A 16,181-nucleotide genomic window follows, 5' to 3' on the forward strand; every position below is an offset into this window, starting at 1 on the left:
CACAGAAGAGACCATAACACTTACCAGAGGTATCTGGCACAGCTGCTGTGAGGATTACTACACATATTTATTACAGTAGAGCCTAAGGACCAACCAAGAGTGGGCCCCGATGCACTAGGCACTATGTAAACACAGGTTTCAGAGTAGCAGCCGTGTTAGTCTGTATTCGCAAAAAGAAAAGGAGTACTTGTGGCACCTTAGAATCGAACCAATTTATTTGAGCATAAGCTTTCGTGAGCTACAGCTCACTTCGTCGAATGCATCCGATGACATGAGCTGTAGCTCACGAAAGCTCATGCTCAAATAAATTGGTTCGTCTCTAAGGTGCCATAAGTCCTCCTTTTCTTTTTTTATGTAAAGACAGTAGATGTTCCTTCCCCGATGAGCTTACTATCTAAATAGACAAGCCAAACACAGAGAGTAGGGGAAGGGGTCTAATCAGTTAATGCCTGTACAGAACTTTTAACACATTATGCACTATAGGAGCATGATTGTTATTTTTCATTTATTATTATTTTTCATATCCTATTTTATTTAAATAGACACTTTTCTATTGATCTCAGGTTCTGTAAAGTCTCCATTTAAAAAAAATTAATCTACATTTTGGGTCAGATTTGTCTTGATTCTATGTAACACACATACACAAAACACTGGTAAAAGAACATTATGAAGGCTGCAAAGTCAAGCACTCAGAAGTCAGGAAACGTCAGAAATAAGGTTGTCTGGGCAGCCTTAATTCAGTCTCCATGCGTGAATGCTCAGGTGCTCTGCCGGGATCACATGTGTGAAGCCTGGGCAGCCCTAGGAGCTGAGAGAGACTGAGCGTGTTCAGTGAGGATGAAATCTTCAGTGATTTTTGCTGCTAAGATTTAAATCTCTACTGAATGTCTGAACTGCAGTTTTTCAAAGGCTTAAAACTTGGCCAAGTTCTGGCAGATTTCCATGTGGATGGCAAAGGCATCTCCCCGACACCACCACTCTGCCAAATGTCAAGTCCCTGCTCCAAAGCATTGCGGTACTAGAGCTGTTCAAATAATAAGTTGCCAGAATTTTTAACGTGGGCAACCACCGTATTTTTCTCCAACCTCATCCTTGGAAATAGCTGAGCCATTTAAAAAAGCCTGATGCAGACACCTGGACAGTTAAATTTTGGCAACGTTATAAGCAATCAAATCTTGCAATGGGAAGTGTTAGACAAACTTAATTGGTAGTGCACTGACCCACCTGGCCTTTCTCCAAGTGTACAATCACGTATGCGCACTACCAGTTGTAGCCAGTAAATGGCAACAGTGCCCCAGGTTTAGAGTTTGAGGCGCTAGGGATATGTGTGGATGTGACACATCCGGGATATGATAGAGAGCCAGTCATACGATCAATCCCAGGAGCCAGTCACTCCATCTCTTCCCATCCCCATGTCCCACCAGGGACCGCAGAGCAGAGCTGAGAGCGTCTGTTGAAAGGCGCTCAAGGTTTTACACTTACAGATCCCATATACCTGCCCTCACATCAGTACCCCAGTTCCTCCATCATCCCTCTCTGCCGTCACTGGCCTCCTTCCCATCTCCTCTCTGCATCTCGCTCTATTTCCATAAGCCAAGTTCCCACTTCATCCATCACTTGATTAGGACATTTCAAGGTCACACACAAGATCAGCCCTAACATGTCTCCCAAACCGCCTGCCCACACCAGCCGAGGCCCAGCCAAGTTGTCAATTTCTCTCACAGCAGCACCAAACTGGCAGAAACTGCCCTCTGCCAGGACCCACATGGAATCAGCTCCAGTGACTAAACAGTCCTGAAAACTAATCCTTGTTACTGAAACAGCTTTGGCTGATTCTCGCCCTGGGCACTGGCATCAGCAGATTGGTGGCAAGGAATTCATAGTGCCCATGGGATTGGATCCAGGATTGCGGACCCACGAAGAGTGAGTGGTACTCAAGATGTGCATCTCACATATGGCTGGTGGGCACTGAGCGCTGTATTTGGGAAATGAACCCTACAAGGCAAGTTGAAAAGGTTTCATCAGCCCTTGTGCTGCAGCAGGGCTGGCCAGAAATTGTCCATCACAACTTTAAAAAAAAAAAAATACACAAAACGGCATTTTGATTAAATGGAAATTTTGGCCATTTCCAGATTTCCATTTTTCAGGCTTTTGTTGAAACACTGAAAAGCAAAACTTGTTTGGTTTGGAAAGCTCGAAAATTTTCTATATTTGGTTGCTGAAAACAAAAAAATTGGGTTGGGGGTTCCTCCCTTAACCTCCCCCCGTCCAAAAAAACACCCTAAAAATATTCACCAGGAAAAGTATCTTTTCCTCAGTAGCTCTAATCTGCAGCCTTTTGAGCCGGATCCTGCATTGTTTTGGCTCCAATGGGGATACGGGGCATTCAAGGAACTCAGAACTGGGTCCTTCATGGAAATCTAGGGGTTATTTTTATTGCAGAGATGACCTGCATGCCACTAGATACGCCAGAGGGTTTGCTTTGATTTGCCTCATTCTAATCATCAATTAATAAACACTTTTTGCCCTTCTATTGCACTTTCCATTGTAGCCTCTAAACAACCTTTATAAGCCTCGCAACCACACCTGAGGAAAGTGCGCATCATCCCCATTTTACAGATGGGGAAAACCGAGGCACAGAGCGGTGCTGTGACTTAGCCAAGGTCACACAACAAGGTTTGCAGAGCTGAAAATAGAACCCAGGAGTTGATTTTGTGCCATCACCACTAGACCCCTCCCCAGCTGTGTTTGTACCTTTGCAATTGGCATTCTGTTACCTTGATCTAAGCCTACTGAGCGGGTTCTCCTTGGCCCTGAACCTTGTGCGATCACTTAAACCCAGGCAAAGCAAGTGGAAGATTCTGAGCTGGTAGCATATCACACTCACTTTGACAGGCATAAGTGACAACACAAGGAGCAAAGCAGTGGAGAACCAGGGTCACAGCCTCTGGAAGCGGCACAGCACAGTCCCGCAGGGTAGGGGAGCCAGAATCCAGGACTCAAGCCAGGTCTTCAATCCTCGGCCAGTGGGGGCTGGCAGTGCAGCAGAGTCATTCCCGTCCCTCAGTGTCCTCATGCCCAGGCTCTCTAGCCGCTCTGGTGGCTGACACAGGAATAGTATTGACAGGCACCAGAGGGAGCAGCCCCCAGCCCTCTTTGTCTAGTAGGACAGCTGGCCTGAGAAGGGAGTTAAGGATGGAGAGAGAAAAAAATTCAAGCTGCTTTTGAAGGTCAAAGCATCCCCCCCCCGCCCCCCCCCAACAGACATACATCACCCTATTACCTAGAGAAAGGCAGGCAGCTGGGGCTGATTGTGTCTTAGTCTGTTACCTGCTCCGAAAGACATACTTATCGCCTTTTAATGCAGATTGGTCAGGTGCTTTCTTCTACCCATCTGATCCAGAGCAGAAAGGAGCATTACAATGTGAGCTATACTCACTGAACACGTGTACACACACGCACACACACAAGCTTCTACTTCTCAGACAAAAATCAGCTCCTAATCGCGGTTTCTTTTCTTCATATCATCAGAGCCTTCTCAGTACCCATCACAGGGCAGCAGCAGGCAAACGACTGGGTTTCTTTCCAGATGGGGGAGTGCATTTTCATGCAGGAGAGTCCTGCAGTCAAAGCACTGGTGTCAGACAGCTGTAGAGCGGAAGGCACCATCTCAGCTTCCCCACACAACAGCCAAAGCACCTCCATCCGGACAGGCAGCAGGCTTGTTATTCCCATACACCGTGCAAAAGCACTTTAATGCAGACCAAAATTGCCCCTCGAACTCTAGCCCTAGAACCCTGCAATAATTCTGCTATTCTAGTCTTCAACTTGTCAGCAGAAGACGGGGCCTAGCATGCCAGATTGTGAAGCAGGTTTGTCATGCGTACAGACTGACAGTATACACTCGTGTATGACATCTCCCCCCTCCACACAGACATATCACACCCATACCTCATATGTACAGGTATGTAAACTTCCTCCATACACAGAGTTATATCACACACCTCCCCAGTGCAACCGGAGCTAGGGTGACCAGACAGCAAATGTGAAAAATCGGGACGTGGGTGGGGTTGGGGGGGGCGTAAATAGGAGCCTATATAAGAAAGACCCAAAAAATCAGGACTGTCCCTACAAAATCGGGAAATCTGGTCACCTTAAACTGGACATACCTATTCATAGCTTCTGCATACGTCCCCCATGCATAGACATACATATGCAAATAACCACCTGTGCATACAGAGCTCACTCACACCATACAGACCACCCATGTACTGGGCGGGCCCAAGACCAAATGGCACCCCAGGTGAGGAGCATCTTCAGGCCCCCCCCCACCACCACCACACACACTTTTGAATATCACACAATATATTATAAACTTCACAGCATCGCAGCTGGGCTCTCACTTCACTTCAGTTCATTCTTATCTCTCATTGACTGACTGGCAACACCCCACCCCTTCCATACCCGCGAGGGCATGGCTGACAACATTCTAGGAGGTTTGAGGAAAATGCCGTTCTCAGAAAGTCTGGAAGGTTCCACAAAATTCTACAAAGGTCCGGAACATTCTAGGAGGTTAGTGAAAAATGAATCCACATATGGGGTACCTGAAACATTTTACTTCAAACATTCTATTTTCCCTTTTGTCGCTAGCAACAAAAACAGCACCCCGAGCCCAGTGCCCCCCCAAGCCCAGCACTCCAGGTGGTCACCTGCCCCTAAATCCATCCCTGTTCATGTACACACATTGGCCATAAAAATAGCCCATCATTCATCTGTATCACACAGTCTACTTGCACACTCTACACATACTACATCTCCTCCCCCAGAACACACTTTGTCATTGGAGGACTTTTGCCGTGTTTCACTCCAGGTAAGAAGTCACAGGTTCTTATACTGGGTGATGTCAAAGAACACAGCTAAAAGCTCCTGCACTTAAAGCCACTGGAAACAAAGTTTCAGGACAAGGGTCAGTTTGCTGGCAGAAGATCTAGGGTACAAGACCAGAGAGCCAAGGATCACACAACCTTCTGAAACTAACAGCCCTTCTTCTCTGAACCTCTCGCTGACTCACCATTTCATCTGGCCTGGTGCCCAGACATCACAGGAAATCCATCTATTCTCAGAGGTAGTTGATGAGATCAGGAGGAGGAGATTGTTCTGTTAGAACGGAATAGAATTGACAGCACATGGCATCTTTTACCCCAAGGAACCCTAAGATTCTTTACGGGGCAATGGGCTAGATCCTGGTAGTGCCGTGACTACAAGCCCAGGCATGAACACGGCTGGGAGTCACTCTGTAGGACTCTCCTCTTGATTCTACCACTATTTATCCTGACTGTGGTGCTGATGACAGGGCCTTGAGTTCTAGCCCCTGGAGCCTGATGGTCTTTTTCTGCACTGGTGCAAGTTGCCCCACCCACACACTATCCTGCCAGCGTGCCTCAGCTATGGATCCATTCCTCAGCTTTTCTGCCAACAAGGTTATCATTATGCAGGCGGGGCTGGAAGTTTACATGGATCCTTACAAACAAAGGTTATAGCTACACAAGAAGCATAGGATTGTAGCACCGCTAAGCTTTAATCTAGCTAGCACAGTGCCACTGGACTGGGCTGCCCCATCACACCCTCTTCTGGTCAAAGATGGCACTGCAGGTGCTTCCTACCTCAGTTTCTTCTGAGGTGGGTACCCACCTCCCCCCCACAAGATCAATGTTAGAAAATGTAGCTGGACACTCCAGACTCATCACTGAGCAAATATATCCCCATCCCAGGGAGCAACTGTCCAGTTAAGAGCCACAACAAACAGAAGATTTGTCTCCTCTTGGGCTCCTCATCTGTCTGCCTTACCAGCTCCGGCCTTTCTTTGCTCAGCTATGGAGCACTGGCTCCCAGTCTGCTTTCTCGGCAGTCCCTCTCACACTTGATCACTCCCCGGAGTCCAGGGCTTTTCACCCCTACTGCCAAGCCCTGCCAAGTTCGCTGCTCTTTCAGCAGAGCACTGCCTCCCAGAGCGTGCTCTGCCTGGAAGCCCTTTTTCCAAGCAGGTTCCCGCAGCCTCCTCTCCCACAGGACTCTAGCAGCTTCCCCCCGAAACCTGCCTGCAGACACTGCCTCCTGCATGACCCCAACCTGCTTCCTATAGCACCTCCCTCTCTCTGACTGCACCCTCAGCCCTATTTATGAGGCCCAGGTGTTCCTCGGCCTATCACCTGACCCCACTAGGCCACCCCCTCTGGCTGGGAGGCAGCAAATTACCGCATGGGTGGGGTTAATTGAACAGGCGGGCTAGCCCAAGGCCTCCTGGCCCTTAAAGGGGCAGGCCACCCTGATACTGAGAGTGACAAGAGTAGTGAAGACACGGTGGCATGGGCTTGTACTCGGCTACCTGCCCCAGCGCAAGCTGACCAGGGAGCTTGGGTATGCACTCAGATTGCTAGCTGACTCGGAAGCCCACGCCACCATGTCTTCGCTGCTGTCGTTACTCTCCTAGCCAGCTTAGCTAGCACATGTGCGGCCATCACACCTTCACTTGCAGTCCAGACCTACCCATACAGTCGCATATGCCTGCTGCCAGGAGGGCTGACAACAGAATGTTGCCAATTAGTGGCCAACGACGGTGGGGAGATTGTGTGATGTGAGAAGCTGGAGGTTGGGCTGAGACCCACCAAACACATTGCATCCAGCAGGCCACCAGATTGTCAGAGTCACCCGGGCTAGATTTGAACCACCAATGTGCAATACTCTTCATCCGGCCCACCTCGTTGTGACGTAACAACGGCTTGGCTACGTGTCCTTGGTAAGAAGACAATTAAATCCATTACATGGGAGAGCCACAAAGCTAGGCCATTGGAAAGGGAAACACAGCCCTCCCCACCATCCCTGTCCATGCAGCCATCTGTAATGCAGGAAAAGCACCCTGGGTAAGCTCCAAAGGCGTCCGCACACTGGACCTTCTTCACCAGACCATGAAGAGGGGGCTCAGCTCAGCTATGGGGCTGGATCAATCAGCCAAGAACCTCAATCAGCCAAGGACATCATTCTGATCTGGACCACTCTTCACCATTCCTAATGGAGGGTGGTGATATGGACAGAAAAGAGGGTCGCACAAAGGCCTCTCTCTCCAAAGGCAGTGTGCGGAGAAGGGCACACACAAGCTCCACTGTGACTCCGTCTAATAACTCCTGAGAAATCTGTGTCCATTCCAGCTGTTTTCTCCCATATCCAGCTGTTTCACAGATTAAAAAACCTAGCGCCAGCTAGGAGTCCCAGAACTGGGTTTTCGTTCCAGTTTTCTGCTAAATCCATCCCCTTTCGCCAGGAGTTGTTGCCTTGTGCATTTATTTTGTTCTGTCCTTCATTAGCCTATTCTCCTGGGCATGGAAGAATAATGGTGCCACGCTGTAATCAGGATATTTTTAGGTGTATTCCACTTCCCTCCACTAGGGCCTGATGGAAAGGCCCCAATTACAAGTGCAATTAAATCCTTAGGGTCCCCATAACCTGCATTTTCCACCATCTCCCAGAGATCTGCATGACTGAGATTGACTGACTGATGCTCTAGAAGGACAGTAAGTAGTGTTCTGTCTGACAGGGAGGGAGGAACTATGCCGACTGCAGCTGTGGTTAGCTAGGAGGATTGTGCCATTGTGAGCCCGCATTGAAAGTCACCTGAGACATTTGTACTCAGTTGCCAGACACATTTCCACAGCCACGCCCAATGCCCCCAGCCGCATGTCGATGTTCCACGGCAGACGTGCACATGCAAACAATGCTGTAGCAGAGTGCTGGCCAATCAGAAGACGAGCCGAGGTTGACTTCTGAGTGGAGGGAGGTTTTCCTGGCCCACCAACAGCTGAGAGAGGAAGAGTTACTTAGTGATGTTGGAACAACATAGAGACTCCCCCACACCATTGCTCCTCAAGTCTGGGCAGACGTGCCACGTCCATCCCTTTGAGTCCAGCACAGGCAGGGCTCAGGCTGAAAACTAGTAAGCAATTTCCTAGTGGTAGCAGCTAACAGTTAAAGGGAAGAACTATAGTCTTGTGACTAAGGCGCAGGATTCCTGGGTTCTGTACCCTGACACTGAGTTGTGAGTCTTTAGGCAAGACACTTAACCACCCTGTTCCTTCATTTCCCTGTCTGCCAGGTAAACATCATAACACCTGCCTCACAGGGGGGTCATGAGGCTTAACCCATCTGTAAAGTGTATCGTGCTGCTCAGACAGAAAGTGCTGTAGACACACAAGGGTGTTACAAAGATGCCTGTTTGAGCAAAGGAATCCAGAGCCAGCGCAAAAGGAACCCCATGTACAAGAGGGGCAGCTCTCCAAGAGCTGTGTGCTGGGTCATTTCTGGAGCCGACCTTGCCTCCCCTGCCTGGTCTTGCAGCTCAGCAGACCAAACACAGAAGGTCCCAGTGCAGGTGGCATAAGGGAGTAGCTAGCCAACCACATGAATCACAAAGAGGCTGTCCGTGCAGTCCCTGTCCGTAGCGGTAGGTAACACAGCAGAGGTGTCAAGGGGAGCGTGGTCGGGTGAGAAGGTGCAGCCGTTGTGCACCAGGCCTTAGACCACATAAAGAAAGAAAATAGGTGTTGTCAGGTCTGGTCTCCTTCATCCAGGGATCCAAACTGCATGAGCCTCAAGGCAGGGGCCTGCTTTTCTTCTAAACCTGTAAATCCCCAGGCACACCTGCAGCACCATGTAAATACTAACAATAGAAGTGACTGCATCTGGGGCCTTTCCCTATCACTTCTCTCCATAAGAGAGACAGTCCAGCCCAGGTGATAGAAGATCAGTAGGAGGATCCAGGATAGAACCAGGGCTCAAATGAAAGCCCTGAGAAACTAAAAAGCATGCCTAAGAAAAGAGCAATTGCCTGGGAAGACACGGGAGTCAGCTGACCAAGAGTCTGGAGGAGAGCTGCTGGAAGGCAGAGACAGAGAGTGTGTGTCTCAGCCTCTGAGCCCCGCCCCTGATCCTGGGCCAGGAGTGCACCCAACAAGCTCCTTGCCGTACATTAGAGCAGCCTGAAGGCTGCCAGTGCCTTGAAGGGGCTGGCATGGCAGTTGAGGAGGTCCCTGCCACACCCTTCCTCCCCTGCCCCCAGTCACATCCCCTCTACCAGACAAGGGGGAGGGAGGATAGGTTCTGTTACATCAGCTCCACACTACCCGGGGATCCCCTACACTGCCATGATCCTCCCGTGGCTGGCTATTTTGGCTATTGGCTGGCTATTTTGGCCACACTGCATTGGTAGTCAGGTTTGTGCGATTGCGCAAAGCGTCTGCACTGCAGCCCACAATTTGGGGCCAGTGTCACAAACACAAGAGGTTCCCCATCGCTACCAGAAAGCTCCCAGGAGCCCAGTTCTCCCAGGGGTACAATAGGAGTCCTATTGACTCCAGCAAGGGTTGCTAGCATCCTGAGACAGGAGTATCAGGCCTCCAGATTGCAAATCCGCCAGGGGCCTATTCATCTGCCAGAAAACATGAGAGCCCCAGCTCTGCTCTCAGTGGCGTTGACCAAGCTGCTAGATTGCTTTTGACTTAATCAATGTGTTACAAGTTAGAAGGCAACGAAACTGGCCCCTCTTTGAAACTGTCCCTTCCCTGGGACACGCGAGGCTTGTTCCCCGTACAAAAGGGTTAGGCCTTAACTAGGGCCCTACCGAATTCACAGTCCATTTTGGTCAATTTCACGGTCATAGGATTTTAAAAGTCATAAATTTCATGATTTCAGCTCTTTAAATCTGAAATTTCACAGTGTTGTAGTTGTAGGGATCCTGACCCAACAAGTAGCGTGTGGGGGCAAGGTGATTGTAGGGGGGGTTGTGGTACTGCTACCCTTACTTCTGCGCTGCTGCTGGCGGCAGAGCTGCCTTCAGAGCCGGGCAGCGGGAGAGCGGCAGCTGCTTGGCAGGAGCCCAGCGCCGAAGGCAGAGCCGCTGCCAGCAGCAGCGCAGATGTAAGCGTGGCCTGGTCTGGTGTGCAGAGCTGGGCCCTCAGTCAGCAGCCACCCCAATCTGGCCACCCAGCTCCGAAGGCAGCAGCGCAGAAGGAAGGGTGACAACACCAGACCAGGCCACGTTTACATCCGCACTGCTGCTGGCGGCGGCTCTGCCTTCGGCGCTGGGTGTCCGGCCAACAGCTGCTGCTCTCTGGCTGCCCAGCTTGGAAGGCGGCGCAGGAGTAAGGGTGGCAATACTGCGACCCCTCTAAAATAACCTGGTGACCCCCCTGCAACTCCCTTTTGGGTCAGGACCCCCAATTTGAGAAATGCCGGTCTCCCCCCGTGAAATCTGTATAGTATAGGGTAAAAGCACACAAAAGACCAGATTTCACGGCAGTGAGACCAGATTTCACGGTCCGGGATGCGTTTTTCATGGCCATGAATTTGGTAGGGCCCTAGCTGTAACTAGGAGTCATGAGTCTAACTTAAGAAAGGGGACACATAGGCAACATATCAGGAGAAGCTTCGTAGCAGCAAGGCCCATTCACCTGTGGAGCCATCAGCCACGGAATGAGGCAGAGGGGCTCACTGCATGGGCCAGTTAAAACACTGGCAAAGATACTATAAGGCACAATCCTGCCCTGGACGCCGGGCCATACAGGGGATGATACCAAACAGGGCTTTTCTAAATCTAATTTCTATGATTTTCTAATTCAGTCAGACCTAAAGAACCAGACCCAAAGGCCCGCTAGGCCAGCTCCTGGGATCTGAGCCCAGGCCTCAGAGACAAGCTCCCAGGACTTTCCTCAGCCCACGTGAAGTGGGCACCATATGAACCCGGGGGCATCCAATGTGTCTTCACTTTTTAAGGGGGGGCTACTTTTTCTTTTTTTTCTATAATAAATTCCCCCACTTTCTTTGGGAAAATAATCAAGGGAATTCTTCAGCCAGGCTCTAAATCTCAGCTCTAGTGGTCTTTGCCTTGGCGAGGTGGGATCTCCCTCTAGGACTCAGTGACCCATACTCTCACAATCCCTACACACCCCTCCTTTCCCTCCCTCCTCTCCCACCCACCAGGACTTTCGGTCAGTCGCAGTCCAAACCCGGGCAGCTGTGACTGAAAACAAAGCTATTTCACACACAATAACCTTCTGTCCATTCCCAGATGCTGACCGCTGCGGTGGACAGCGGCTAGGGCTGGAGCCATTGAAGGTCCGTGCCAGGCCCCTGCTGGCAGGAGACAATGTTGGCAGTGATGGAGAGTAGGTATTTCAAAAGGTTTTGTTTTCAGATGACCCGCAGAGCCAGTGTGACCCTTCACCCCCAACCCTACCCACCCATGCTCCACCGTCCCAATAGCAACTGGCCACATTCCTGACCTTGGGGGGGAAAAGTTTAAAAACTCTTAGTGAGGAAACAATAACAGTGTCATGGAATTGATTTAGGAGGGACTTTTTCCATCACAAAGGCGAAACAAAAGGGCTTGGAGCTGGGAAAGGGGCTACGGCTCTCAGCTCAGGAAGGGAACTGAATTACTGTGTGATAGGAGACATCTTCCAGTGGGGGGGGGGGGTTTGAATTCCACCTGTTAGTCCACCAAGCTGCCTCTCCGCTCACGCACACTCCTGGCACTGTCTGCCTGGGCTACATTTTAATCTAAGGCCAATCTTCGGGCTCTCTAACCTTTAACTTCCTGCAGAATTCTCTCCCCAAAGCCAGGGAAGCAGCGTGGAAATCAGGTCTGTTTCTTTCCCGTGTTCCACTGAAGGCATCCTCCTGCAGCTCGTGTTTCAGGGTAGGGAAGAGAGGGAGCCAGGCCTGCTAAGTAGAAGCCACGCAGCTGAAGCTGCGAGAGATTTCAGAGGTCTGGTCCACAGCCCACATCATTTTTTAGTGTCATGGGACCCGGAGAAGCAGTAGTCTGGCGCTCCCCAGAAGGCTAGCTTGAGGGGGAGGGCCCATAGCACCAGCTGCCAAATCTCCCTCAGGCAGAGGAAGCCTCCTCACTGGAAGACAGTTGACAGTGTCTCTCCCTCTCAGGAGGGAGGATTTTGCCACAGTCCAACGAGACATTTAAAAATCCCACTCAGGGCATTTTGGCAGATCTCGCTGGTTCAGACGGTGTCAGAGCAACAGCCCAGCCAGTAGCTGAAGCTGGGGGACTTTGTGTCCCCCTGGGCAGGGCTGAGATGAGGCCCCTTCTGAAGGACACTTACCAGCCCCGCACATTTCCCACAGGGAGCTGCACCGTTGAGGGGAGTTTGGCGTAGTTGGGTTCTTTGGGGGTCTCAACTCTGAATGTCTCACCTCTACAGTCACTATGAGGGACTCGTTCTGGATCTGCTGGAATCAATGCCATGCCTACACACCAAGGCCACAACTCAGCCTCCCCTTGCTGGCTCATGGACTTGCTCCTCATGTGAATCTGCCTCCGTTAGGGCTGATCGCCTGGGGCTACCGTCACTCTGGGGAGAGTGGGAAAGTGGGGAAGCAAGAGGGGGGCTCAGGTAAGAAAAGCGGAAGGAGAGGGCAGCAAAAAGTAGCCCTTGATGGTTCTTTTTCATGTTGTTCAAGCTGCATTTTTAAGGGACAAATCCACCCGTCCTGCTCCCCAGCCTCAGGTAGGCATGAAGGGTCCCACCTGCAGCAGGACTGGGGCCGTTCCAGCAGGTGGTGATGGGTTTGTGTAATCCATACACCACAGAGCCCAGGTCCACAATCGCTCCTGGTGTGCTGTCACACAGCCAAGGGCTGAGGGTGGGAAGCCAGAGCCACCAGCCACTCTCCCTGGCACAGGGTGGGTGCTGATGGGGTGGAGCCCACTCCAGCTCTGAGATTGGAGCTGTGGATGAGGAGCAGCTTCTCTGCTTCTTCATGGCCTGTGGAAGGGAAGGTCCCATTCCTCCTTGCACACCCTCCCCAAGGAGATCCTTACTGCCCATGTACTCAGACTGTGCCCTGCAGAAGGATTTGGAGCTTTAGCCAAAGCTACATCTTTCCTCTATCTGCCTGGTGAGAGGCAGGGCCAGTTTGAGGCCTGAACACTGAAATGGGCCCTCACGCTCTCTGTGTGCTTGTGGGAGCTTCACCCACCATAAGCCACACTCCCACTGAGGGGTGCTTCGGGTCACAGGGTCTGCAGTGCCAAGGGTCCAGCCCTGGGGAGAACACGGCACTGCTGCGCACAGGCAGGACTTGGACTGAGTGGAAATGGGAAGGAGGGAAATTGCCCATGTCACAGCGTTCGTGTGCAGTTCAATATGTGACCTAGGAAGTGACCAACATGGAAAGGGAGTTCTCTTGTGCTAAAAGCTGAGCCCTCGAGCGCCGGCTGTGGGGGCAGCAGGATGGGAGGGGAGGGCAAATGTGGTCCCTTGTTTTGGGTGGAGGGCAAGTGTGATCTGGGCAGACTTGGGGAGTGAGAATACACACTCATGAGGACACCCAAGAGGGAAACTAAGTGTGGACCATGGAGCGTGTGATAAAGACTGTGCGATCATTGGGAATGTGAGGAGAGAAATAGCCCTATGTATTGGGGCTAAGGGGCTTATGGGCCTAACGGAGCCTTAAGGGCACCTCCATTTTCTGCTTTAATGCCTGGCAGCAGTCGGAGCTCAATGGGGCGGCTGGGCGGCGGCTGCAGAGCAGTGGGAGGTGCACACTCCCATCTCCTGTTGCCACTGGAAGAACCAGCAAGCGAAGCCGAGTCTTCCACCTGGCAGAGCAGAGCGAAGGCCTTCCCACCCAGCTACCGGCTGGTCCTGCCACAACTCCCCTGGTGTCGTGCCAGTCCCTGAGTCAAAACAAGAATGCAATATGGGGGAGGGGGAAATTACTTTGATTCTAGTGTGCGTTTCCTTGACATGTCACAAACTCAGGGCTGGCGCTCTAGGCTCAGGCCACACTCCCCCTTGCCTCAGTGGGAGTTTTGGTTGAATCAGGCCTTTAGGTCGTTGGAATATCAACCACCCTGCCTGACTTTGGTACCTGCCAGTCCAGCGCAATCCATGCAGCAACCCTGTTGCGGCCAGAATTCTTTTGGAGCAGTGGCTGACAGCAGGCATTCTTGGGTAATATTCAGACCCAAGGCTCTGCATTGTGGGACGGTGTGAGAAGGGACGGTGCGAGACTGGAGAACCTGCTGCAGGCTCCTCCAGACCTGAACTAACGCCCTCATCCAGGGCCTACAGCAAATGCTGGTAAGATGCCTGGGGTGGTTGTTGCATGTGTGTGCAAGGTGCTGCATGCTCAGGTTGTTCCTTGCCAGGCTTTTCCGCTTACTGCAGAGCAGCTCACAGAGGGTGTTTGCCTTTCGCTTTGGGGAAGCTCAAGGAAATCTCAGACATATGAGGGGGGATGGAGTGTTGACCCCAACCAAGAGGAAACAAGATATTTCTATTTGCTGCAAGTCAGTAGCATGTCCTGAGAGTCAGGGGGAAGATTAAACAAAAGCAGCCTCCAAACACTGTCTGGGTCAAACCTTCATTCCCACAGGAATAGAGGGGAAAGAGGGGCTATTGCCTGAACAAAACTGGGCACAGACCGAGGCTTGGATTCAACAATGCTTCACCCAGGCAGATCCCTGTGCCCACAAGGAGCTCTTTGCAGAATCAGGGCTTCACTAAGCCACCCTGCTCTGGCCCTCTCTGGATAAATTCCTCTGATGATTCTCTCTCTGAGGCATTTTCTTGACTCATGGATACAGCCCCAGGAGGGGCAGAAACAAAAAGCACTTGATTCTCTCTCCTGGTGGGCTCATTCACAGCCCCAAAGAGGTGAACCCTCTTTTTTTCCCCCTACTGCTCAGTCACTGGGTTTTTAAAGAACAAACTGCCACTTGCCTCCTTCTGTGACCAGAGAGTCCACATGCTGGAGGAGAAAGAGTGACTCATCTGTGGGCTCCAATCAAAGGGGCTTTGTGAGATCCTTAACCCTTTGGCATGCTGTGGAGGCATTAGCTCCCAGCACCACCAGTCACATGCCAGCACTGGGACTTGGGCCATCACAATGATAGATAGATAAATAGATAGATAGATAGGATTTTAATACTGGGGCACATAAATTAAGGAAACACAGGTGCAGACAAGCAACATTAGGAGTGAAATTTAATCAAATATTGTACACATCAGAGAAGTGCTTTGACACTCTAATCCCCCTGCCCTCTCTCCAACCCCCCTCCAAAAGCCATCCTAGGCCCAATCCATCCCCTGGTTTTAAGCCCTCTGATTTACTCCAGGGGATGAATTTGGGCCTCCATCACATTTAGAAATCTTAGAAAATAGCTTCAGAAAATGTCCAACTTACTGAGAGTTCCTTAGCATTCAGAGCCTGCATCTCCCGCCACGAGGACAGCATTCCGGCGCTGACGGGCTTTAGGAATGAACGAAAGGCATTTTAACAGGAGAAATATTTTTTCTGCTTTTCTGGGTGGATCGTCAGAGGGAAAGGCTGAAAACAAGTTCACTGGCTTTTTTTTCCCCCTTGTCCTATTTTTTTTCCTGGCAGCCTCTGGGAGGAAAGCAGCTGGCAAGGTGATGCTTTTTTGGAAAGGGGCACTGCTTGTGAAAGAAGCATTCACTACTCTGTGAGCCTGGGAAGATTCAGCGTTTTATCTTATCTCCAAAACAGGAGGATCTTTGCTGAAAGGGGGGAAATAGAAGGCAGGGTTGGTGAGAAGATGTTCTGCCCATTCCTCATAGCTGGGATATTATTTTTATTTGAAACCACGAGCCTAAAGTCAAGTGCAAGGGCGACTTTCAAACCGTGCTGTGCTGTGTTTACTCAGAATCAAAACTAAAGCCAATGACATCATGTTTTTTTCCAGGATGAAATTTCATTTGCAGATGACTTCCTCTACAGACTGGAAGTATTCAGGCTCTGAAGCAAAGAGGAACAGAATAGCACTGAAAGAGACAGTACTGTCTATGCTAGCAAGAAAATAGATGTCTTTTGCTAAAATGTATTGCGTGATTTTTTTATAAGTTGCCATCTATATGACATGGGACCAGAAAGAGTGCCCCTCTCCAAGCATCTGAGAGAAAGGCAGAGCAGCTATAAATCAGACATTGGAATCTGTTATTTTGCCGTTTGAAGGCGCACATCCCAATCATTAGACTAAACCAGCTGAAGTGAAAAGTTCTCTTTAAGAGGAGCACATTTTTCCACCTTGAAAATCTGTGAGGTTTGAATTCAATGGTGCAATTCTCTCCCCACCCACCCAACCCCCAGCA

The 16,181-nt window shown here is 50.6% G+C and overlaps 1 protein-coding gene across 2 annotated transcripts in view; it reads right to left on the reverse strand.

Moving 5' to 3' along the window:
• The window catches only part of CERCAM (cerebral endothelial cell adhesion molecule), a 37,984-nt gene extending 22,390 nt beyond the window's left edge, over positions 1-15,594 (reverse strand). The window contains exons 1-2 of one of the 2 annotated variants that reach the window (XM_048823179.2): positions 15,256-15,582; positions 5,072-5,157 (exon numbers count right to left, since the gene is read on the reverse strand). Coding sequence is in view for 1 of the 2 variants with exons in the window: in XM_048823178.2 (XP_048679135.1) it covers positions 15,256-15,272 (17 nt within the window). In the remaining variant the exon portion in view is untranslated. Of the gene's footprint in view, positions 1-5,071; positions 5,158-15,255 lie in introns of both variants that reach the window. The other variant, XM_048823178.2, reaches the window with a different exon arrangement.
• Between the last annotated feature and the right edge of the window lie 587 nt (positions 15,595-16,181).

The sequence above is a fragment of the Caretta caretta genome, chromosome 16, assembly GCF_965140235.1.
Source record: "Caretta caretta isolate rCarCar2 chromosome 16, rCarCar1.hap1, whole genome shotgun sequence".
NCBI classification, from domain to species: domain Eukaryota; kingdom Metazoa; phylum Chordata; order Testudines; family Cheloniidae; genus Caretta; species Caretta caretta.